Below are 23,953 nucleotides of genomic sequence, written 5' to 3'. Positions count from 1 at the left end.
AAAAGATTTAATACCATTTTCTAAAGTCTGAATCAAGTGTTTTAGTTGGTTCTATGGTATATTTCATACTTCATTAATGTATTTCATCAAGGTGTTAAGTCTCAGTCATATGTGCATACTGTGAATTAAAATTGTCAAGTTCATAAAAGTATATCTTGTTAAAATTTGTCACACTCTGATTCACCCCCCCCTCTCAGAGTGTTTCCACTTCCAACAAGTGGTATCAGAGCATAGGGTCCCTCATATAGGTCTGTCCTAGGGATTGTTCCTGGTCACTTGGAAGTTTTTTTATGGCTCAAACTCAGGAAGGTGCTTCACTTTCAAGAGCTCCTCTTTTTGATGGAACTGATTATGTGTTCTGGAAGATTAGGATGGAAACTTATCTCATTTCAGTTGATCTTAATGTGTGGAATATTGTGACCACAAAATATACAGTTCCTTCCATTATTCCTGCTGATCCTGATGATAAAACCAAGTATGAGTTAAATGCCAGAGCTAAGCATGCTCTCTTATGTGGTCTCACTAAAGATGTTTTTGTTAAAGTCATGCATTGTTCTTCTGCTTATGATATTTGGAAAAAACTTGAAACCATTTATCAAGGGGATGCTAAGGTTAAGGAGTCTAAAATTCTTACACTCAAAAATCAGTGTAACAGTGGTATTCAGTGCAACAGTGAGTGACATTGGTATTCATAGCAACAGTGGTATTCAGTTTCATATTGGTATGGTATTCAGTTTCATATTGGTATTCAGTGCAACATTGGTATTCAGTTTCATATTGGTATTCAGTTTCATATTGGTATGGTATTCAGTTTCATATTGGTATTCAGTGCAACATTGGTATTTCAACATTCCATATTGGCATTTCACATATTGGTATTCATTTTTGATTCGCATTACAGACTTTACAAACTTGGCATTTCATTGGCATTAGCATTGGCATTACAGACTTGGCATTAGCATTTCATTAACATTGGCATTTTTGATATTACAATGATATTACAGTGACAATTGACTTTTCAGGCATTGGAATTTCATCACAGTGGCATAGGCATTTTTTTGGGTATTACAGTTTGGTATTCTTGTTTGATACAGATCAGATTGGGAGTTCATGATTCCGATAGTATTTATTCTTTACAGAATTGCATATTACACGTTCAGAGGATGTTGTTTTTCCTTACAGGTTTGCATATGACAAGGTTCAGTGTTGATTGTATATATTGCATTTGTTAACAGTGGAATTCCTTACATTGTTTTTGGTCCTTTCAATCGATGACATATTTCATGGCAATGATGGTTTAAGTTTTTTTTCTTTTTTTGCCATTAAGGACAAAGGGGGAGTTTGTTTCTCTTGGGTACGTTTGTCCTCGATGACAAGAAAGTAAAAAAAGGGAAGCTGTGTTTTTAATAAGCATGTGGTTATTTATTTAAAATGTCCTTCTCATGGGCCAGTTTAGTGACACGGACACTTTGGCTTGGCTGACGTGTTATGTGTTTAAAACATCTCTCTCTCGAGCCAGACGGGTGACACGGATGCAGTGAATAACCTGACTTGGCATTTATTGAAACAGCATCTTTGGTTTAAATCATGTTTAATTTATCTACGGACAAACAGCGTATACTTCAAAATACATTTTTGTGGCTGACAGGTTAAAAGGTTTTCGAGAGATGTTTTGAGTTTCATTTTACTTTTGAACTTGTTTGGCGTCCGTCACAAACCCTAACGCCATGAGAGACGCAGCCGCCGCAGTAGCTAAGGAGCTCGAATCAGGTTGTTCAGTTAAAAAGAATGAAGCAAAAATGGTCTTAACCAGGAGCTTAATGGTTGGCTGGTTAGTTTGTTTGGTTAGTTTGCGTTTAACAGGTATTTTTCTTGATCACATGATTAAAAGATTCAGATTTTTGTTTCAAATCAAGTCTTTTTCAGTTATGCAAAATGAAAATAAGGAAATGTTCATGCTTTATTTTTGTTTTTCATGACTGGGAAATCAAGCATCTTCAGTTTCTTCTCTTTCCATTGCACAGTTAAAAACAGTTACTTGATTTTCAGTTTGCAAATCCTGTAAGTTATTTGTAACCCTATACAAGGGTTATTCTGGAAGAACATGTGGTGTTTTGTTTGGGTATAAAACAGTTTGTTTTCAGAACAGTTGAGGCAACGAAAAACAGAGAGAGAGGAGTGTGAATTAAGTGAAAGACATAGCATTTGTTTAAAAAGGAAGTGTTGTAGTTTACCAGAGACAGTCGAGGGTTTCTTGAGAATCAATACTCTATTTTTGTTGCAGAGTACATGAGGCTTTATTGTTTGAAACTATATTGTTCAGAGATTGAATTCTTTCTCTCTGATAGTGTTGATTTCATCCTTGAAGAATATTGTTGCAAAATTTTTCATCTGTACAGACTGGTAAAATATTCTCGCTCCAATCCCTGATGGTTTTGTGACTGCAAGATTTAAGTGCATGCATAAAATCACCAGTGGTTGTAGCTCGAGTTGAAATATTTATTGATAAGAAGAGGGGTTGGTGCTCCTTGAGGCCTTGTGGTTTCTAAAACTTGTGAACTGAGTTGGTGCTCTTTTTGAATTAATATAAGGGATCTTACCGAGTGGTTTTTCTACCCCAGGAGGGTTTTCCACTCATGAAAACTATGGTGTTATGTGCATTATCTTGTCTCATTCTGTTTTACTAGTTTATGCTCTGATACGTCATATTTTAGCTCTCTTTATTTCATACTCTGTTTTGTTGGGTTTATGTGATGCAATATTTGAAGTACTCATTTAGATGTTTCAAGTTTGTGTAAAAGATTTAATACCATTTTCTAAAGTCTGAATCAAGTGTTTTAGTTGGTTCTATGGTATATTTCATACTTCATTAATGTATTTCATCAAGGTGTTAAGTCTCAGTCATCTGTGCATACTGTGAATTAAAATTGTCAAGTTCATAAAAGTATATCTTGTTAAAATTTGTCACACTCTGATTCACCCCCCCCCCCTCTTAGAGTGTTTCCACTTCCAACATATTCAGCTCAAGGAGGAGCTTATCATGAACAGTTATAAGACTATTGATTGTAGAGGTGCCAATGTTCATGAAGCAAATGGAGCTTGCATTACAATTCAGTATGTGACCAATATTATCATTCATGGAGTTCATATCCACGACTGTAAACCTGCGGGAAATACAAATGTTAGGAGCTCCCCGACACATTATGGGTTTAGAACCAAGAGTGATGGAGATGGGATTTCCATCTTTGGATCAAGCGCAATTTGGGTTGACCACTGTTCATTGTCAAGTTGTGCAGATGGATTGATCGACGCCATCATGGGTTCCACTGCTATAACCATTTCAAACAGCTTTTTCACTCACCATGACAAGGTGCTAAAAACTGCTTTTTTGGTCTAACATAAATATACTTTTCTTTGAAATTAGGTTTCACAATTGTATTTTTTATCCAAGGATTTTAGGGTAGGGTATTAAAAGCCTATTACTAGACTTGAACGAAAAAAATGTGAGTATTTATTAAATTGTCGATAGAACGCTATTTCTCAAGTCCAATATTTATTGTCTTTTTCCAGGTGATGCTCCTGAGACACAGCGATGCCTACACCAAGGACGTCAAAATGCAAGTAACAAACTATATTCCTTGCACAAAGACCACGAATATACAACTTGCTGAAGTTTATTTGCTCAACTCTTTAAGATATTAACGTTATGATGCAGATGTCAACATGGATACTTTCATGTGGTGAACAATGATTACACCCACTGGGAAATGTATGCAATCGGGGGAAGTGCAAACCCCACCATTGACAATGAAGGCAACAGATTCCTTGCTCCTGATTATCGATTCCACAAGGAGGTAAAAGACCTATACAACTCATGTCTCTTATATCTTTGGTATTCAACGGTTGTAGTATAGTTATAGGATGGGTAATGTGCAGGTTACAAAGCACCAAGATTCAACAAAAGGCAACTGGAGATCAGTGGGAGATCTTATGTTAAATGGGGCATTCTTCACAGCATCAAGGGCTAAAGCATCCTCAAGCTATGCCAAAGCTTCAAGTATGGCGGCAAGACCTTCCTCTATTGTGGGCTCTATCACTGCAAGTGCGGGTGTTCTCACCTGCAAAAAAGGTTCCAGCTATTAGACCAAATGCGTGCATTATAGATAAATTCTTAGGAATCCCTCAATTTTATTACTTTGCAAGCATGAGCACACGGAATGAGGCTTCTTAGTTATCACTAAAGACGAATATATGGAAAATATCGAATAATATTTTTCTCAAATTTGAAGCGTAGTGGTAGAACGTCAAGCTAGTGTTTGTTTATATTATCTCGATTGTAACTTAAAAGCATTTCTTAGGTAAATCTCACAAGAACTGCAATATATAAATAGGAAATAGTTGAATTTATGTTCATATCAATAATTCAAAAAACTAATTTATGCGAATGTTTCTTGAAACTATGAACACATCCGGTGTAATTGCATACGACACAACTAAATATATTCACTTGCATGGGGAATTATTAACCTTTTATGTTTGACTGCTCCTATAAGATTTTTATTTAATATAAAATAGAGTATAACGAACTCACAAGAATGTGAGACATTGTAACGTAGAATAGCCTTTCAATTTAGGTTAATTAAATAAATTTAAACAATTTATTATATATCAGTTTAGATTAAATAAATTAAATTAGTAGTTGAAAAAAATAAATTGTGTAAATTGATACTATTTTAGGAAATTAAATGTATAAGGGTATGGATATTTTATTAATATACTTAATGATTAAGATAATATTGGTGCACTGTAGATTCTACTCACTTTCATATCAAAAAATACATAATTTGGAAATAGTCAATGTCAAAAATTGTATTCAAAATCTTAACTGATCTTAGGTTTATTATGTGATTGTAGATTGATTTTACACTACACATATCTAATTTGTAATCCTACACCTTTTCTATTATTATGTAGACTTTTTCTCTCTGATTTTACTATATTCTCTACTCCTCATTATTTGTTTTGATTAGATAAAGTAGGAGAGGGCCCGAACCTTTACATATCAACCTACCAAGCAACACAGAGACATCTCATGAGTGAGAAAACTAACCAAATTGAGAAGGTCTAAATCCAACACATGCTACCCAAAAAAGAAAAGCTAAAAACTATAAAAAGGCAAACTAGCAAGCCAAAGAAGGGACATAAGGGGAACAAGGCTACAAGCAACCTTAAGGAGATGGGAAAGTCCCAGATGTTTGAATCCAAACTCAATTCATGACCTCATGAGAGGAGTAGGTTGAGTAGAAGGAATAGAATTTTGCAAAGAATGTCTCCAATGATCCACAACAAGATTTCTCTTACCCTTACAAGATGAACCCAAGACAAAGGGAAAAATGTCAATCTTTTTCCTAATGATGCCTATCAAAGAGAACCCAATATTAGGAGACAACAAAGGGCCTTGCACCATAGAGGGGAAATAAAAATAATTAAGATCCTTCGAGAAAGATAAAGAAACCTACACCAAACTAGCTAGTTGAGGAAGAACATTCACTAACTTCTAAACTGCATTATAGGGATTGATCTTATGAGAATTGATGAAATTCACAGAGAAAACTCCCATATAGTGGAAATGACACAAATGAGAGTGATCAAAAAGAAAATATTAATCTCAAACTCTCAATCTAGAAGACAACTTTATGGAGTTAGGCAACCTAAAACCCTCCTCCACACAAACACAAAATCTAGCAGAGCAATATCTTGATTTAGATTTAGTGATCTCATCCATAAAACTGAGCTAACCAAAAGCTTTAGTATTTCCCTGAAAAATATAGTCATCCCAGTACTCCAAAGGGAATTCTGGGAGCTTGATCCAAATAGGAAGTGAATTGAACATGGAAGGATCAAACCCAACAACCCATCTTTTCAAATTTAGGAAGACCTTGTAAGAGAACCAAGGACCTCCTAGAAGAACCCTCTTACTATCCTCCAAATAATTTATGAAAATAATAGAAAACCATGTGAAAGACCCATTATCACATGAAAAATAATAGAATAATGAATAGAAACCCATTCACATATAGTCTCTATGTTAGGTCTTGGCCTCAAAAACTTACCAATGAGAGTAAACTGCAACCTATAAAAAGCCTTATCCACCCATTGACTAGGGATAGAAGGGAAAAGGAATTGTGAGACCAGAGGAAGAGGCTTCAAACATCGAGTATAGTTAGTGGAGAGAGCCATCCTCTAAAGATCTACTTGACAAAAGTCATGGAAAAAACTTAATCTTTAGCAATGGTAGCATCAGAAGGGGATAGTTGAAGGGCACCTAAAGTCCTCCACCAACAAAGAGAGAGAGAGGAAGTAGGGGGAATAAAACCATCTAGAGGAGAGGTGGTTGGAGGGACATTAAAGACAAGCGCAACATCTAGAGGAGAGTTGGAAGGAAGGACATCAAAGACACTCACACGCATAGTGACATTAGCCACAACAGGACTAGAAAGAAAGTCCCTATGTAGTCAAAGATTAGAGGAGGGAGCATCATAGTAGGAGCCTAGCATAGGCTCAGGGAAAGAGCCAACACCAAGAAGCCAATAATCATATGGATGGAAATTTATTATTGTATACACCTAAAAATTGTCCGAAGATAATTAATTAAATAAGCAATTATTTAATTAATCCTGCTTCCTAATTTAATTGAATTCAATAAGTAATTTGATTAAATTTTCCCTTTCATCTACTTATTAATAAATCTAAGGATTTATTAAATAGGTTCATTTCACCCCTTTAATTAATTAATTCAAATTACTTAATTCCCTCCATCCAAATTCATTTCTTCTAAATCCTAGTTAATTAAAACAAATGAAATCCATGAGCCGTTGAGATTAATTATCCCTTTTCATATTATTTGAATTTTTAAATTCAAATTCTCCTAACTTCTACCACTCCTAAACCTAACCCATTCTACCTACCACCATGTCCCTTTTCATCCAACATCTTCTAGAACTTTGTGACACTTGTCACTAAGTGTTCCCTTTCATCCAACCACCTTTTCTATCCTCCTCCAATTTAACCATTGATATCTTCAGATCAATCTTGACCCTTGATTCTTGCCACATCACCCCTAGCCTTGAAAATCCTATAAATAGAGCTCATTTTGGAGCTCAAAGGGTCCCAATATAGATGGTCCCAATTTCATGTCCCAATTTCATATCATTTGATCCCATCTCATTCTCATCTTTTGCATTGTTACTATAGGCATCTATCTTATAGTTTATCCATTTTAGCAATGTTATCATGCTCAATTTTAGCTTAAATCTTAGCTTAATCATGCTAGATCAATCATTCATGTAGCTTAATCATGCTATTCTTGCTAGATCATGCATTTTCAGCATTCAAATCCTCCATCTAAGTGTAGTCAAGTCATTGGAATTTGCATAATCAGATTTGAGAGCATTTTCATACTCGCATTTACTAGGAGGCAATAAGTCGATTAACTATGGTTTTGTCTTTCTTTGATTTAAATCTTCTAACCATGCTTGTAATGTTTTATTGAGTGCATTGTGTTTGTAGGTACAACTACACTTCACAGAGCACAACAATTATTTAGAACTTTCTTTCAAGTATTATTTTGCCAGATTCTAACACTCAAGGAAAAAATTATGCATTTTTCTTAAAATGGCAAATTTGTCATATGAGAACAACTCTTCTAACAAATATATCTACTTTTGATGTAATTTATACAAAATTTGTGAAATATATGCAAATATACTAGATAGGTTTTTTTTAGTGTAGGAATAAAACCTAGATATTTTTTTTTCTTTCTATTGAGAGGAAGATGAGTTTCTAATACAAAATTAAAAAATAGTTCCATAAAAGATTTCGAATTTTAAACTTTGATTTGTAACTTTGTCCCCTAATCTTTGATTTTGGTGAAATAAAAGTCAAATATGACTTTCGCAGACCATTTGGATGCTTTGGAAATGCTGAAAAAACTTCCAATATTACCAAAATGCTACAATCAACCAAATCTCATAGGAACATAAATATGCAAACTAGAGTACATAGATGCTTAGTTTTCCTTTAAATTGTCCCGATTCTCTAAGTCATTCATGGATATAGGAGAAGAGAATAGTAGATTTTGTAAAAAATATAGCTACCTATTAGTCTAAAATCTCTCAAAAAATCATATAATAAAATGAACTATACTAGACACCAAGCTTTGATACAATGTTTATGATTATGCGAAAACAGGTTTTCAGGGGAACCGAAACCCCTTCCAACAAGGTTTGAAGGGACCCGAAACCCTCAGATTTTACCAAGATCTGGAACCCACAAAACAACGTTTCCCCAGAAATCAAACCATGAAAACCATCAACCCTAACACAGTTGAGCTGACAAAAGCCAGTCCAACACCAGCACTGCCATAGGCAGAAAGAGCTAGCCAGACACTTAAGATATGATCAAGACAAAAAAAAATTGCCACACCGAAAAGGCTACAACCTTAACCTTAAGAAATAGTGATGAGGTTTAACAAGCACCCTTAGCTAAACAACAGTGATATTCACAGCTCCTTTAACCTGAGATAAAGACTCCAAACACAAAAAAACAGCCTAGTCCATAACCAAAAACAACCACTGCCTAAACTGGGCCTTTGAAAACTATTAGCTTCCAGCCAAACAAGATTAAACATAAAAGACAAAACATGCTGAAAAGAAACAAGGAGATTTTCAAAGGCTTCCTTAACCTTAGACTTGGGTTTTAAAATGGTTCCCAAAAACACAAAAAAGGGTTTTGAAGTGGCTCCCTCAACCACCTTGGATCGAAATAGAGGCATTAAAATAACAACATCCAATCAAACAAGCAACACCGAAAACTCCACATCCATAGGAGAAGACAAAAGAGAGCTTGAAAGCGTGGATCCATCAACCAGAAAATTGTCTACCTCAAGAAAAAGAAGGGTCCCACAACTTGAAGAGATGCGTTTACCAGTAGCACTCATAACCACCAGCACGAACCCAGTAAGAAGAACAACTTCCAATTGAAGAACAAATTCCAAAAACTTAAGAAAAAACCCATTTCGCTTAGCTAGAACAAAGGGTTTTGGTAGGCCCCCATAACTGAAAGATCCAAGAGAAAGATCTCCTTTAGAACCTCAGCAGTCTAGAAAGAGGACAACACCAGCCATCCGCTAGCACCACCCAACCTCCATGGAGCACTCAACTCCACCTCTATAGGAGAGAAGTTTTCTCCAACACCATCCTTCTTCGCCTCTGAATAAGGAAGGGCCACCTCAATAAGGGAAGCTGGAGAAAAACCCAGGCTGCACAGAGCGGGTGTACAATAGAATTTGCAAACAAAAGCATGACTGGGATGAAGAGAACAACCCCTCAACAAATCTTCAACAAAGATTGAGGGAGCATAATACACTCCTGCCCTTAGGGCCTTGAGCCAAAGTTCCAAAAAGAACATCTCCTGCTTGGCAGAAAAAAGAGCAGCACTGGGAAAAAAACCCTAAGTCCCAAAACATTAGAAGCCAAAACCTCAACAAGAAGAGAAAGGGGCTTCCCTATCCTCGAGATCGTCTTGAGACACATCATTTTAAGGATCCCCAGAAACACCGCGGGGAGCCACCATCACCACAATCCACCAAATGACAAAATGATTTATGGCCGACAAAAGGCAAAGAATGGTAGGCAAATACCATGTCCCCGATCCCTCATAGCACCCTCTCCAGTTTGAAACCACCAACCACTCTACCAAAGCATAGAGTAGATAAAGGGGAAAAGGGACGACAATAGGCTCATGAAGGAACCCACGACATCCTGCCCACCATCTGGGTCGCCTTCGTCCTCCTCCCCTGCAGCTTTGATACCATGTTAAATTCTTCCAAAAGTGCCAATTAGGTTAGGATTTTATGTCAATTATATATCACATGCAAATCCATTCAACAGATGATCAAAGATCAAAATTTCATAGTAGAGATAAAATATAAAATATAAAATGAAAGAACAATAGAGATAATGCAATATAATTTGAGAATACTCTTGATACTCTCATTGAGCTATCACCAGTTAGTGAAGGTGAGAAAAGAGTGTTGTATACATAGAAAAATAACGTTATATATAACCAATAGTTACATTAACTTCTAAGAACCATAAAAGACAGAAACTTTTACCCACTTGATAAATGCCATTTAAACATGTGCCATAGACTCCTTAAGTGTAGATAGAGAAGAAGTTATGAGAGGTGGAACATTAAGCTAAAATAGGGTGAGAAACCCAAGTACCTCATAACCTACTCATGTAAGGACAAATTCATGGTTATAAGAGGTGGTACAACAAGGAAAAAGAGGGTGTGTGACATAGTTACCCATTTGTGGGAGAGAGTGACACATCTAGCTTATATATTTTGCCATCTGCCTTCATATTAACCACTTCTAATAAACATAAACAAACTTAAATAATATGTGTAAGAAAAATAAATACCCCCTAATATAAGGAAATGAAAAACTCACAATAACAAGCGCTATGTGGTAAATTGTAAGGATTCATTTGTGTATAAATTGAAGAAATATCTATATGGTCTCAAACAATCTCAAAAAATGTGGTGTCAAAAGTTTGATTCTTTCTGAAGTCAGAATCTATACTTGCTACAAACCATATCATTTTATATATTTTAACTGTATGATAATCAATTTCTTGTTACCAATTTATGTATAAATTATATGCTGATATTTGGTGACAATAAATGGATGACTAGAAATATAATATATCAATGTTCACTAAAATTCCACATAGAAAATTTGGGGTTGCTAAGTGCATCTTAGGTATTGAAAAAGGAGAGCAAATAGAAAGCTTTGGTTCAGATAGGCTAAGAATGTGAATTTATGTTAGAATATTTAAGTATGAAAAAATATATACTAGTAAATATTCCTATTTTGGTGGAGACTATGTTATTAGTTAAACAATGTATTTGTCTTCAACTATAATGATGGAGTATAGAATTCATGTTGCTTACACTAGTTTAGTTCACAGTCTAATGTATGCTATGTTTTACATAAAGCTAGACATTGCCAATATAGTAGGAGCCCAAATTTATTATATGGCTAATATTGGTATAAAGAAATGTGCACCACTGAATATAGACTTTATGTGAATGTGAAACACTACAAAGTATTATATTTTCTACTTTGGGGATTACTCACAAACCTTCAAGATCCAAGGTTTTGTCAACTTAGATTGGATAGTAGATCTCAATCAAAAAATATCTACTAGTGGCTATTTCTTTAAATTATTTAATGTTGTTATTAGTTGAATGAGCAAGTGATAGGTTTTAGTCATTTATCCATTATAGAGGCAAAGATGTGACAATTATTAAAAATTTATAAGGAGACAATTTAGTTTAGATTTTTTTTTTCAATTATTAGGCTAACTCAAGGTGTAGTTTAGATTGGATGTGAGAGTCAAAGTGTCATTATCTTCGAAAAACACAACTTTTCATATGTAGGTGGTGCATATAGATGCACAATATCATTATTCTCATGACATGGTGGAGGATAGTGGATGATGATTGAAAACACTAACTCTTTGGTGAGTATTTTAGATGATTCGATGAAGCATGTGATCATAAATAACTTTAGATTGTGTAGTAAATATAATGGCCTCATAGTCCTTAATAGCTAGATTGATCATTTTGGAAGGTGTTTTAAATAAGTGTGAGAACATAGGAAAATTATTCTCTTAAACTTTTTTTTGTAATGTTCATGTCTAATTATTCAATGGTTAATCTTCACATTTATTCCTTTCATCACTGGTTAGTGTAGGGCATGTTTCTGATATCTTCTTCCTTTGAGATAGGTGCTAGCCACCTAGAATTGGATATGATCTCACCTTAAAGTCCTAAATCTATGAGAAAATCAGCTAAATTAAATCATCCCAATGAAAATTCTAAATTGTAGACAACTAGGTAACCTTGATTCATTGGTAAATAATCTTAATGAAGTAGTACCATTAGTTAAGTTTTCACTTGAAGAATGTGCCATCATGCTCACCAATTTTTTATCATTTAATTCAACTACAACCATTTGGTATGTTTTCTCTTTAGCTACCTTTTTAATTCATTCCCTCTTAATCTTAATAAATAAATGAAATAATTTGACATAATTAATCTTAATAAATAAATAAATATAAATAATAATTACTAAATAGAGACTACTTCTCTAAACTAACTATCGATGGGCGTATCATATCTAAAACCAGATGTATATCTTCAAAACTAAGAGTTGCTTTTGCACATGTTCACGAGGAATTTATATCCATTTGCATTATTGAATTTCTATTCTAGTTGTCAAATCATGAACGCAAATTATGCTAGTTGCTTTGCACAGAGGGTATATTAACTTCAATGGCCTTCAGACTAGTCCCTAATTTTGAACTTTTACCAAATAAGGGAGTACCAACAATCAAAATTTAACAAACTTGGGCATCTTGATTATTTTATTGTGCACACCTGCCTTCCATCCCCACAAAAGAACTAACAACTATATGCAAATTGGAGGGCGTGCATGAATTTACTCATGAGATATCACGGGCTACATTTTTCGATACTCGTTGTGCATTTGACTATTATTTTTACTCCTTTCTTCTTGCATACTTTGGTCAGTATTTTATCTTGTTTTGAAAACAATGTCGTAGTAGCCTTTCAGCTTACAAATGATGTAATGGCCTTGTGTATATTCGTTTGGTTGCAAAACCTTTTGTTGGTTTTTATTTAAAACCTATATTTAGATTTGAGATTAAAAAAATAAAAATTTGTTTATTAGTAATGGATCAGGAGGCCACCAGCTATAAGGAAAAGTGGATCCAACATCCCACAAAGAGCCATGACTTCTGAAAGAAGTCACAAGCTTCGCTACATAGACATCAAAGCTCGCGGGTGGGTTCTTGTCAAAATCTGCTGGCTACCCCATGTGCTATATGAATTTCGTTTTGATCTTGTATCGTCAGATAATATAGGAAAAACGACCATGAGGAGAGATCGTTGGAAAATCCATGTGCATTTTTTCTATACGAGAGATAAATTTGTTGCGTATTTATGAAAATCATGCATATAATCTTCAGGTGCTCACACATAGTCGAGAATCAGCTTCGGTTTAAGATTGACATAGATGAATGGTGTCTCATACCCATCCTAATTACGACGACTTCGATTGTTGGCCACAACACCGAGAGTTCGGTATTGAATTTACTTGTAGTTTATCCAATTCAATAAATATAGATTAGACTTGAATTTAATTTAGTTGACGCGTTATAGTTCATGCAGGTTGTAGTTGAGCTAGTGATGCTTGGTAGAATCTCGAGCCCAGCGGTAGTAATGGGACTGCTTATCTATTTGAGAGGCATGATATCCATGCAGTTCTTAGGGTACCTAGGAGAGGGAGATTGTTTCAATTGGCTTTGTAAACGTAATCGGCTTTTTAGTTATTTTCGAACTGGTTATGGGAATGGAACCTCTATGCAGTAGATGAATCTGAATGTTGCAGATGAATCTGAATGTTGTAGATGAATGGGACTGGTTTCGGGAATTTAGTGCTCCTGAATGTTGTAGATGAATCTTCTGCCAACCTTTTGAGAAATGATTAGAAAGTTGTACCAGACCAAATCATTGGTGAACAAGCATCTTCTATGGAATTAGTATTTTTTTAGGGTAGGTGATAAGGATTAGGTTATTGAACAATGCATTTAATACTATTGTATACTAACTATATTTTTTCTTGTAAAGATGGAGGAAGAAGATATATGCATGGTCCTATTATGGTTTTTATTGGTAGACTTATGAGACAATCTAGCAATGGCTATTTAATGCACTAATTCAATTTTTTTTCTTTTGTTTGCATGATAAGGTAGTGGACTCTCTTGTCCCAAATGATGTAAGTTGGAAAGATTATAAATTGGATGGTCTAAGGAAAAGAAAAGAAGGATAAGAAAACAAGACTAGATCTAAGTCTCAAGGGAGATCCGAGTCTGCTAGAAAATAAAAGTAAATATGTTGGAGATGTTGTAAGAAAACTGGAATCAAGAAGGAATGCAAGTAGAACTAGAAATGAAAGAATGAATTAAATGGGGAATTATATTTTAAATCCTTTTAGGCTGAATTAAAAATGTGTTATAGATTTTCTTACACATGCATGTGAGGATGAATGGAAGATTTTTTTTGTGTGCTTCTTTCTACATGACTTCTCCCAACGAGTGATTTTATAACTATGAGAAATTTGATGGTAGAAAGATCTTTCTCAGTGTCAAATCGTTTCTAAGTATTGTTGTGCATAGTTGAGTCAATATTAGATCTTTTGATAGGAGGATACAATTTAGTTTGGGAGCTTTGCACATTCCAAGTTTGGCACAAGACATATTAGCTAGTAGTAATATAAATGATGTGAGTGTGTAATTAGTGTTCATTGAGTGATGTTTTTGGCAAAGGGACTTTTGTTTAGAACTCTTTTCCACCTTTATGTTAGCACCCATATTAGTTTAGTGATACCTCTTAATATATGCTTACAAGATCAATAATTATAGAAAAGGGAATTTAGGAATTGTAGTAAAGGCACACATGTCAAAGACCTGTGGTAATGTTGAATGTTGCATGGGTTCACATGTTCTCACCTTAGAAACCAAGCTACTAGCTAAGAGGAATACATTGTGGCATGGCCACATGGGCCACATTGGTGTAAAGGGTCTTAGGAATTAAAACACAAATCTTGTATAAGAGTTAACTAATTATTTTCTTGATTCAAACTATTGTGAATATCAAATTTATTGAAAAAAAATAATGTTCAACTTTATTCAAGTTACTTAAGTCTAGTGTGTTTTTTGATGTTATTCATAGTGATGTGTCAAGTCTTGTAGACATGCTTGATTGGAAAAGACCATGTATTGTTTTACTTTAATTGATGATATCTCAATCAAGATGTGGGTCTATTTTATAAAGAATCAATCCAAGGTCTTCATTAAATTTGAAGAGCGTAAGGATCTTTTAGAAAATTAGGCAAGTAAAATGATCAAACCGTTGAAAATAAATAATTGTAAATAATTAATTTATAAGTAAAATTTCATAGATTCAATAAAAAGGAATGATATTAAATGTAATATTACAACTCCATAGACTTCTAAAAAAATAGAGTTGTAGAGGACATGAGTAATTTGCTAAGGGAAAGGATGATAAGTATGTTTAGTGGGGGCTAGTTTAGAATAGGGAGAGGTGATTAGTACTACATGTTACTTAATCAGTGGGTCCCATTTATTAGCAATTATCGATGAAACCAACATTGTGGTTTGGATAAGAAGAAAGAGCACAATTAAATATCCTTTAGTATTTGGTTGTGATGCATATGTACTTGTGTGCTCGTAAAGAAGAGGTCAAAATTGTAATATAAAGTAGTAAAGTGTATATTTTTTAGTTATGGTAAAGATAAAATAATACAAGTTATGATTGAAATAATGCGAAATTTATTAGATAGCTAGAATATGATCTTGAGAGAGATTGGTTATTCTTCTATAGATGAGCAACTAGATGGGAGTGTTAATTCTACAATGCAATGATAACCAAAGGCCAAGATAATTACGCTTGAAGGTGAAACAAAAGGTTTGGATGTAATTTATGAGGATGCTAGTATAAAGAGATTAAAGAAATTAAAATGTAAAAATAAAATATTAATTATGGTGAAAATATTTTATAACAATATTCCTTTATAAGGGGACAACCACCTAAAACAACTTGGATTTGGATAGCTCCAACAGGCTTTAACAAGAACATACTACATCACATGATGATAATAACTAACCTAGACCTCCTATATGGACCTTACTTATGTCTTGGATGACATCCAAGCTAACTTTGATATGTACTTATAACCCATAGGACAATCTAAATAGCTATATATGATTATAATAATGATTATATAATTTTGAAGAGCTAAAGTAGCTACAAGATAAATATTCATAACCTAATACATTCTATAAGGAGAGAAGAGTTATGGGAAGGATAAATAGAATATACAAAGTATAAGGAGTTATAATGGACTGAAATTAATGCATTGAGATATAAAGATAGGATACATGGTTATCAAGCCCAATATTGTGTATTATGTTATTTTTCCATTTAAGTACCTAAAATAGATCCAAAATAAATTTTAAAATTACTTCTATAGAACTAAGTTTGGGGTTATTAGACTAGAATTGTAGTCTAAACCCTTTGAGAAAAAAACTCTAGCCTATCTCCTTTCGATTTCCTGCTACTATTAGTTTCATTGCTAGGAAATTGGTTAGGTTGTGTTGGGGTTTCTTCTAGGAATAAAGTTTTCAAATTCTAACCATTACCAATCAAGAAGAGAGCAAGAGATAAAGGAAGACAAACAAGGGTGCGTGTTAAGGAAATTAGGCCAAAGCAACATCCACAAATATTTAAAGAGTTAAGGGAAAAGATGGATTAAGAGATGAAAGACATCACCATTGATAAGGGAAGAAGATTTCTGCAAGAGGAAGGGGTTTCAATTTTACCTGGATGGATAACTAATGCAGCCATAGTATTTGATAATTTGAAATCTAATTGGAATATCTAGGTCAAACTAAATGCATATGTTGCTGATTAAATTTAGACTAGATCAAGATTTAATATTGATGATAAATCTCTATTTGTTTGGGCATTATACCAAATAGGAAAAAGGCCACTAACAATATATGATCCAAGTAATATTTATGGACAACTTCTTGTCCAAATAATTAAGGACACAAATCTAGTGGATGCAGATAACTTGATAATTAATGCAACAAATTTTACTAAAGCTCGTGTGGAAAAATTAATAAAGTAAAACACATGGTGCAAGGCAAATAATTAATACTTGAGAGAAGAAAATATGCAGCTAAGGGATAAGTTGGGATCTTCTTCAAGGCCTCTCCCATTGCCATCAGTTGATGCATCCAATTATTCTAGAGAACACTCTTATAGGTCTCTATAGAAAAAAATCATTTGAAAAAAGAGACTGAGAAGCCTAGAGAAAGAGAAAAACAACTAAGCATGGAGTTAAAGACATCAAAATCTAACATGGTCATAGAATTAGTGAAATTGAGATTTAAAAAAATGTTGGCACATGTTGAGAAATTTTGGCTAATATATGTTGGGACTAGGAAGGATTTTGATGAGTAGAAGAGGTAAGAAAAAAAATTAAGGTGCTTAAGAAAAAACTTGAAATAAAAAATGGGACCTTTGACTATTTTAGATGTAATGGTCAAAACAAAGGGAAGAAACAATAAAGAGTTGCATGAAAAGATTACAAATGTAACTATTGGTAGCATGAAGAAGATAGAAAAATTGATGCAACAACAAAAAAGTTTCATGATAAGCCTGTAAGGAGCTCAAAAGATATGACCAAATAAAGGATACATTGATCCCTTCATTCCTCAAGAAAGATACAAGACTACTAAAAGAAACCGGAGCTTGTAGCTGAGATTTTAGAATGGTAAGCATGTTGCATTTCAGATGCTTTAGATAATTTATTAAAGGTGGTATGGAAATGAAATGTGATGTCTTACTCCATTCAGTACATTAATATGAAATGCTAAATCGCAAAGTTTATTATAATATGTTCTATTCATTCTTATGATGTTGCTCGGAATTTTATTTAGTGTATGTTCTATACTATTATTCATTTATCTATACTGGCATGTAGCTGTTATAGACAAAATTTATTTTTGCCATATCGTCATGTCATCGGATAGCTAATAATTGATGTTGTTGAGATAGATTCAATATAAGATAAATTCACCAAAGAAAATATATTTAAGTCAGCTTAAATAATAAAACTTCAAAGTTCTAGCATATTTTTATAGCTAGCATATGTTCCAAACACTTGAGATTATTTACAATTTTCAAGAACTACTGAGTTCGTGTGGAATGGGGAACCCCATTGACGATTGTTGGTGTTGTGATCCCTATTGGGTTAATAACAGGAAGAGACTGGCTAACTATGCTATCGGATTCGACAAAAATGCCATCAGAGGTAAGAATGGGAGATTTTATATAGTTACGAATCCAAATGACGATGACCCGGTCAATCCTCAACATGGCACTCTGCGACACACTGTTATTCAAACCGAGCCTTGCTAGATTATTTTCCAAAGAGATATGGTTATTTATCTCAAGGAGGAGATTATCATTAAAAATTACAAGACAATTGATGGTAGAGGTGCCAATGTTCATATAGAAAATGGACCTTTCATTACAATACAATATTTGACCAATATCATCATACATGGCATCCATATCCATGACTGTAAGCCTGCAGGAAATACAAATGTGAGGAGCTCCCTGACTCATTATGGGTACAAAACCAGCAGTGACGAAGATGGAATTTCTATCTTTGGAGGAAGTGCAATTTGGGTAGATCACTGTTTGCTGTCAAGTTGCGCAGATGGACTGATCGATGCCATAATGGGTCCCACTGCTATAACCATTTCAAACAAATTTTTCACTCACCATAACAAGGTGCTTTAAACTACTTGTTTGGTCTGCCATAAATTTACTTTATTTATAAAAGGTTTCACTATTATACTTTTATCACATGGATCTTAGAGTAGGGTACTAAAAGGCAATTATTAGACAGAAACATAAATAAATGTTAGTATTAATAAACTTGTCGATAGAGCGCTATTTCTCAAGTCAGGTATATATATTATTTTTGTATGTGATGCTTCTTGGACACAACGATGCCTATACCCAAGATGTCAAAATGCAAGTAATAGTTGCATTCAACCACTTTGGAGAAGGGCTTGTTCAGCTAATGCCCAGGTTTGAATAAAATTTTATAACTACTGTGTATTTCTTTTACGAAGAACACAATACAACTTGCTGATGTTTATTTGTCTAAGTTTAAGAAATGAATGTTTATTTGTCTAAGTTTAAGAAATGAATGTTATGATGTAGATGCAGATGCCGACATGGATACTTCCATGTGGTGAATAATGATTACACCCATTGGGAAATCTATGCAATCGGGGGAAGTGCAAACCCCAGCATTAACAGCCAAGTAAATAGATTCTTTGCTCCTCATAATCTATTCCAAAAGAAGGTAAAAGATCCTTACAACTCATGTCTCTTATATAATTGGTATTCAAGGGATGTAGAATAGTTATAGTATGGGTAATGTGCAGGTGACAAAGCCCAAAGATTCAACAGAAGGTAATTGGAGATTAGTGGGAGATCTGATTTTAAATGGGGCATTCTTCATAGCATCAGGGGTTGGAGCATCCTCAAACTATGCCAAAGCTTCGAGTATGGAAGCAAGACCTTCCTCTATTGTGGGCTCTATAACTACAAATTCAGGTGTTCTCACCTGCACTCCGATCAGTAATTACTAAAGGGGAATATATTAGTAATCTTATTCTCAAATTTGAAGCATAGTGGTGGAATGTTAAGTCAATATGGTTTTTATTATTTTGATTGCCACTAAAAATAATTTTTAAGCTATGCTTCACAAGGACTGTGGTATATAGACGTGAATAGTTGAATTTATGTCTAATTGCACAGGACCTTGTATAATTGCACACGACACAACTAAATAAATTCACTCTAACGGGACTTGTATTGACCTTTCGAGTTTAATTTCTCTATTACTATTTTATTTAATATAAAATAGACTATAATTAACTCATAGAAAGTGAGATATTTTAGAGTAGAGTCGCCTTTCCATTTAGGTTAATTAAAAAGTAAATATAATTAATTCTTAATATATTAATTTAGATTAAATACATTGAAAGTTGACAAAAATAAATGGTGTAAATTGATTTTTTTAAAGAAACCTAAGGGTATGGATATTTACTTATTACACTAATGTTGAAGACAATATTGATGCAGTGTATAGTCCACTCACTTCTATATCAAAAATAGATGATTTGAAAACTTTCATTGTGAAATATTGTATACAAAATATTAATTGAACTTAAGTTAATTATGTGATTCTATATTAATTTTATATTATACATGTCTAATTTGTAACTCTAGACCTTATCTATCACAATATATACTTTTTCTCTTCAATTTTCTAGATTGTAAAATCCTCATTGATTGTTAAGGACTTGGTATATTTATAACTACATCATAAAGATAGTGAAATAATCAATGGTCATGTTCTCCTACTTCCTTAATTAGAATAGTTTTTTGATTGTGATAAAGATACTTAGATGTTGATTTTGATACAATATTTTTATTCCATTTAAAGTTCGAAATGAAAATGTTCATAAGCTCATTCTAGATACGAATAAGTCAATGATTGCTTAATGGTTAATTAATGTCTTTAAATTTGAAGCCATGCTAGATAATTCCATGTTTTACAAACTCAACTCCCAATGGCTATGAGGAAAGAGGAGAATTTTAAAATTTGAAACAAATTTATTTTTCCTTAAAATTCAAGCCAAGAAAGATCAATCCTCAATGCTACAAAAAAGGTCCATTGTAAAAAGATATATAATACAATGATCATGGGTAAATGTATGCAAATATAGGACAAAAAATAATGGGAATGCATGAATATAAATATAGATAGGATATAGATAAGAATGGATATATATTCATGTATGGAAATAGGAGTAGGAGAACATAGATTGAAATTAGGGAAGGTGCCAAACTTATTAAAAATGGTTTTTGCATGCCAAAAATATTTTTTCTTTCTAGTGACTGAAAAATTAGGTTCTAATGCAAAATTTAAAATGGCTCTTGTAAAAGTTTTTAAATTCTAACATTTGATTTGTAATTTTGTCCTCCAAGCTTTGATGTTTTTGAAAAAAAAGTCAATTGTGACTTTATCCAACCTTTTGGATGCTTTGGAAATGTTGAAAATTCTGCCAAAATTACCTAAATGCTACAATCATGCAAACCTCCCAAGAATATAACTATGCAAACTAGATTATAGTGATGCTTTTTCTTTTGTTAAGTTGTACTTATTATTAGGGCTATGCAAGGATGTAGGAGAAGAGAATACTTGGTTTTTTAATATTATAGCTATCAGTTAGTCTCAAATCTATAAAAAACTAGATATTAAAATTAACTGTACTAGACAACAAGTTCCAATACCATGTTAGATTCTTTGGGAAGTGATAATAGGGCTAGAATCTCATGTCTGACCTAGATCTTGTGCAACTACAATTAATAGATAACCGAATATCAAATAGTAGAGCCAAAATCTAAAATGAAAGAATAATATAGACAATGCAAGAGAACTTGAGAATACTCTTGATATGCTCACCAAGCTACCAATAGGTGCATTAACTCCTACTACCCATAAAATATGGGAAGTTTTACCCACTTGATAAATGTCAAAATATGTAGCATAACCTCCTTAAGTGAAGATAGAAAAGAAGCTATAATTAGTGGCATAAAAGCCAAAAGAGGATGAGAAAATCAATTACCCTATAACCTACTAAAGGTAAGAACAAACTAGTAGTTATGGAAGGAGGCACAACAAGCCAAAAGAGGGTGTGTGACTCAATTACTCATGTGTTAGAAAGTGGTACATGTAGTTTATGTATTTTTCCATGTTTATTCACATTAACCACTCCTAATAAACATAAGAAGCTTAAATAATATTTGTAGGAAAAAGAATAACCCCTAACATATGGAAATAAAAAACCTACACTAACAACTACTATGTGGTAAAAGGAAAGGATTCATTAGCATATAAATTGAAGCAATACTTATATGGTGTCCAATGATCTCCAAAATTATGGTTTCAAAATTTTAATTCATATGCTTTGTATTATAATCTAGTGTATTTCCTAGTTGTGTTGGTTGCCTATATAGTTGGTCGGATATTGGACTTTGGTTCTGGTTGGGTTGGTTTTATGTACTAGATGGTAGTCATCAGGGTGCCGATAATTGTTTCTTCTTTCCCCTATTTTTTGTGTTATGTTGTTTATAGACTTTACTTTCTACTGTATTGGGTGTTGGGCCCCTTAGCAACTATTTAATTACTAAAAATAAAACTTTATGATGGTAATAAATCTCTTTTTATCAATTTATGCATAGATCATATGTTGATATTTGGTAACAATGAATGGATGATTAGAGATATGGTATATCAAATTTCATTACATTTCAACATAAATAATTAGGGGTTCCTATATGCATCCTAGGCATTGAAAAGGGAGAGAAATAAGAAATGTTTGATTGGGATAGACTATGTATGTTGAATTTGTGTTCTAATATTTTAGTATGGAGAATTATATAGTAGGAAATGATTCTATTTTTTGGGTACTAAGCTATTAGTTAGGTAATATATACATCTTCACCGTTAAATGTAGAGTATATATTGCATGTTCCTTACACTAGTCCACTTCATATTCTAATTTATGTTATGTTTTACATAAAGCTATACATTGGTGATGTAATGGGAGCCTCAAGTTATTATATGGCTAATATTGGCATAGAGCATTGAGTAACAATTAAGAGAGACTTAAGGTGAATGCAGAACACTATAAATTATTATATCTTCTACTATGGTGATTACTCACAAGGGATTGTTGACTTAGATTGGATAGGAGATGTAGATCATAAAATATCTACTAGTGGCTATTTCTTTAGCCTATTTAGTGTTTCTATTACTTGAATGAGCAAGTGATGGGTTGTAGTCATTTATCCATTGTAGAGGTATAGTATATGACAATTAGTAATTCCTATAAGGAGGCGAGTTGGTTTTAGAGTTTTTGTTGAATTGTTGGCCTTATTCAAGCAGTAGTTTAAATTCAATGTGAGAGTCAAGGTGTCATTAGCTTGGCCAAAACCCAATTTTTTGTGTATAAATGAAGCATATAGATGCACAATACCATTTTTCTCATCATATGGTTGAGGATAGTGGATGATGATTGAAAATGTTGACTCTTTGGTCATTGTTTTAGATGATTTGATGAAGCATGTAAGCACAAATAACATTAGATGGTGTAATAAATATAATGGTCTCATAGTCCTTAATACTTATATGCTAATATTCCCTTTATGCTTTTGCAAGGTATTTGAAATAAGTGGGAGAATTCTAGAAAACCATTGTCTCAACCATATTTTGTTCATATCTAATTATTTAATAATTAAATTTTACATGTATTTCTATTATCACTATTAGTGTGTGGTATGTTTCTACTATCATATTCATGTTAGACTTGTACCATCCACTTAGAATTGGACAAGCTCTCACCTTATAGTTCTATATCAAAGGTAAAATCAGCTAAATTATGCAAGTTTCTTGGAAAAGAGGGGCATATTAACTTGAATGGCCTTCCTAAAGGTCCTTAATTTGAACTTTTACCAAATAAGGGAGTACCAACAATCAAAATTTGACTACTTGAGCATCGTGATTATTTCATTGTTCTTGCTTGCCTTCCATCCCCAACTAATAACTATACACAAATAGGAGGATGTGCATGAATTTACTCATGAGATTTCATGGTCTACATTATCATCGCGCACGAAGTGCATTTGACTATTATTTTTATTCCTTTAATTCTTCTAAGCATACTTTCATCAATATTTTATCTGCTTTTGGAAACGAGGTTGTACTAGCCTTCTAGTTTACAAATGATGTAATGGCCCCATGCAAATTCATGTGGCTGCAAAAACTTTTCTTTCTTTTTATTTAAAAATTACATTTAGATTTGTGATACGAAAATAATTTTAGTTGATGAGGGATGGAGGAGACCACCAACTATAAGGAAATGTGGATCCCACGTCCCACGATGAAGTCAAAAGCTACATGTGCTATATGGAGTTTGTTCTGATCTTTTATCATTGAACAACATAGCAAAAACAACCATGCAGAATAGATTGTTGTAAAAGCCATGTGACTTTTTTTCTACACATGAGAAATTTGTTATTTGTGAAAAAGCATGGAGATACTCTTCAAGTGTGCACACATAAC

At 33.4% G+C, this 23,953-nt stretch overlaps 3 protein-coding genes across 3 annotated transcripts; all 3 read left to right on the top strand.

Annotated features, from left to right (window-relative positions):
• The first annotated feature begins 1,727 nt into the window (after positions 1-1,727).
• On the top strand, positions 1,728-4,143 carry LOC131874343 (probable pectate lyase 18). The gene is made up of 5 exons (XM_059217675.1): positions 1,728-1,863; positions 3,297-3,370; positions 3,571-3,617; positions 3,716-3,854; positions 3,937-4,143. The coding sequence occupies exons 1-5, from the start codon at positions 1,728-1,730 to the stop codon at positions 4,141-4,143; spliced, it is 603 nt and encodes a 200-aa protein (XP_059073658.1).
• A 14,034-nt stretch (positions 4,144-18,177) lies between these two features.
• Positions 18,178-18,546, top strand: LOC131874342 (probable pectate lyase 22). The gene has a single exon (XM_059217674.1). The coding sequence runs from the start codon at positions 18,178-18,180 to the stop codon at positions 18,544-18,546; it is 369 nt and encodes a 122-aa protein (XP_059073657.1).
• Positions 18,547-18,739: 193 nt separating this feature from the next.
• Positions 18,740-19,409, top strand: LOC131874341 (probable pectate lyase 18). The gene is made up of 3 exons (XM_059217673.1): positions 18,740-18,840; positions 18,976-19,120; positions 19,203-19,409. The coding sequence occupies exons 1-3, from the start codon at positions 18,740-18,742 to the stop codon at positions 19,407-19,409; spliced, it is 453 nt and encodes a 150-aa protein (XP_059073656.1).
• Positions 19,410-23,953: the final 4,544 nt, after the last annotated feature.

Source organism: Cryptomeria japonica, chromosome 3 (genome assembly GCF_030272615.1).
Source record: "Cryptomeria japonica chromosome 3, Sugi_1.0, whole genome shotgun sequence".
NCBI classification, from domain to species: Eukaryota; Viridiplantae; Streptophyta; class Pinopsida; order Cupressales; family Cupressaceae; genus Cryptomeria; species Cryptomeria japonica.
Note: the sequence above shows the minus strand (reverse complement) of the source record. Positions and strands in the feature narration are given on the sequence as shown.

What these genes read in the sequence shown, in the direction of transcription:
- LOC131874343 (XM_059217675.1), top strand. Translation starts at nt 1,728, where the DNA reads ATGAGAGACGCAGCCGCCGCAGTAGCTAAGGAGCTCGAATCAGGTTGT. An exon ending in TACACCAAGGACGTCAAAAT is followed by an intron (nt 3,618 to 3,715) that starts GCAAGTAACAAA and finishes GTTATGATGCAG; the next exon opens with ATGTCAACATGGATACTTTC. An exon ending in ATTATCGATTCCACAAGGAG is followed by an intron (nt 3,855 to 3,936) that starts GTAAAAGACCTA and finishes GGTAATGTGCAG; the next exon opens with GTTACAAAGCACCAAGATTC.
- LOC131874342 (XM_059217674.1), top strand. Translation starts at nt 18,178, where the DNA reads ATGGTTATTTATCTCAAGGAGGAGATTATCATTAAAAATTACAAGACA.
- LOC131874341 (XM_059217673.1), top strand. Translation starts at nt 18,740, where the DNA reads ATGCTTCTTGGACACAACGATGCCTATACCCAAGATGTCAAAATGCAA. An exon ending in CTTGTTCAGCTAATGCCCAG is followed by an intron (nt 18,841 to 18,975) that starts GTTTGAATAAAA and finishes GTTATGATGTAG; the next exon opens with ATGCAGATGCCGACATGGAT. An exon ending in ATAATCTATTCCAAAAGAAG is followed by an intron (nt 19,121 to 19,202) that starts GTAAAAGATCCT and finishes GGTAATGTGCAG; the next exon opens with GTGACAAAGCCCAAAGATTC.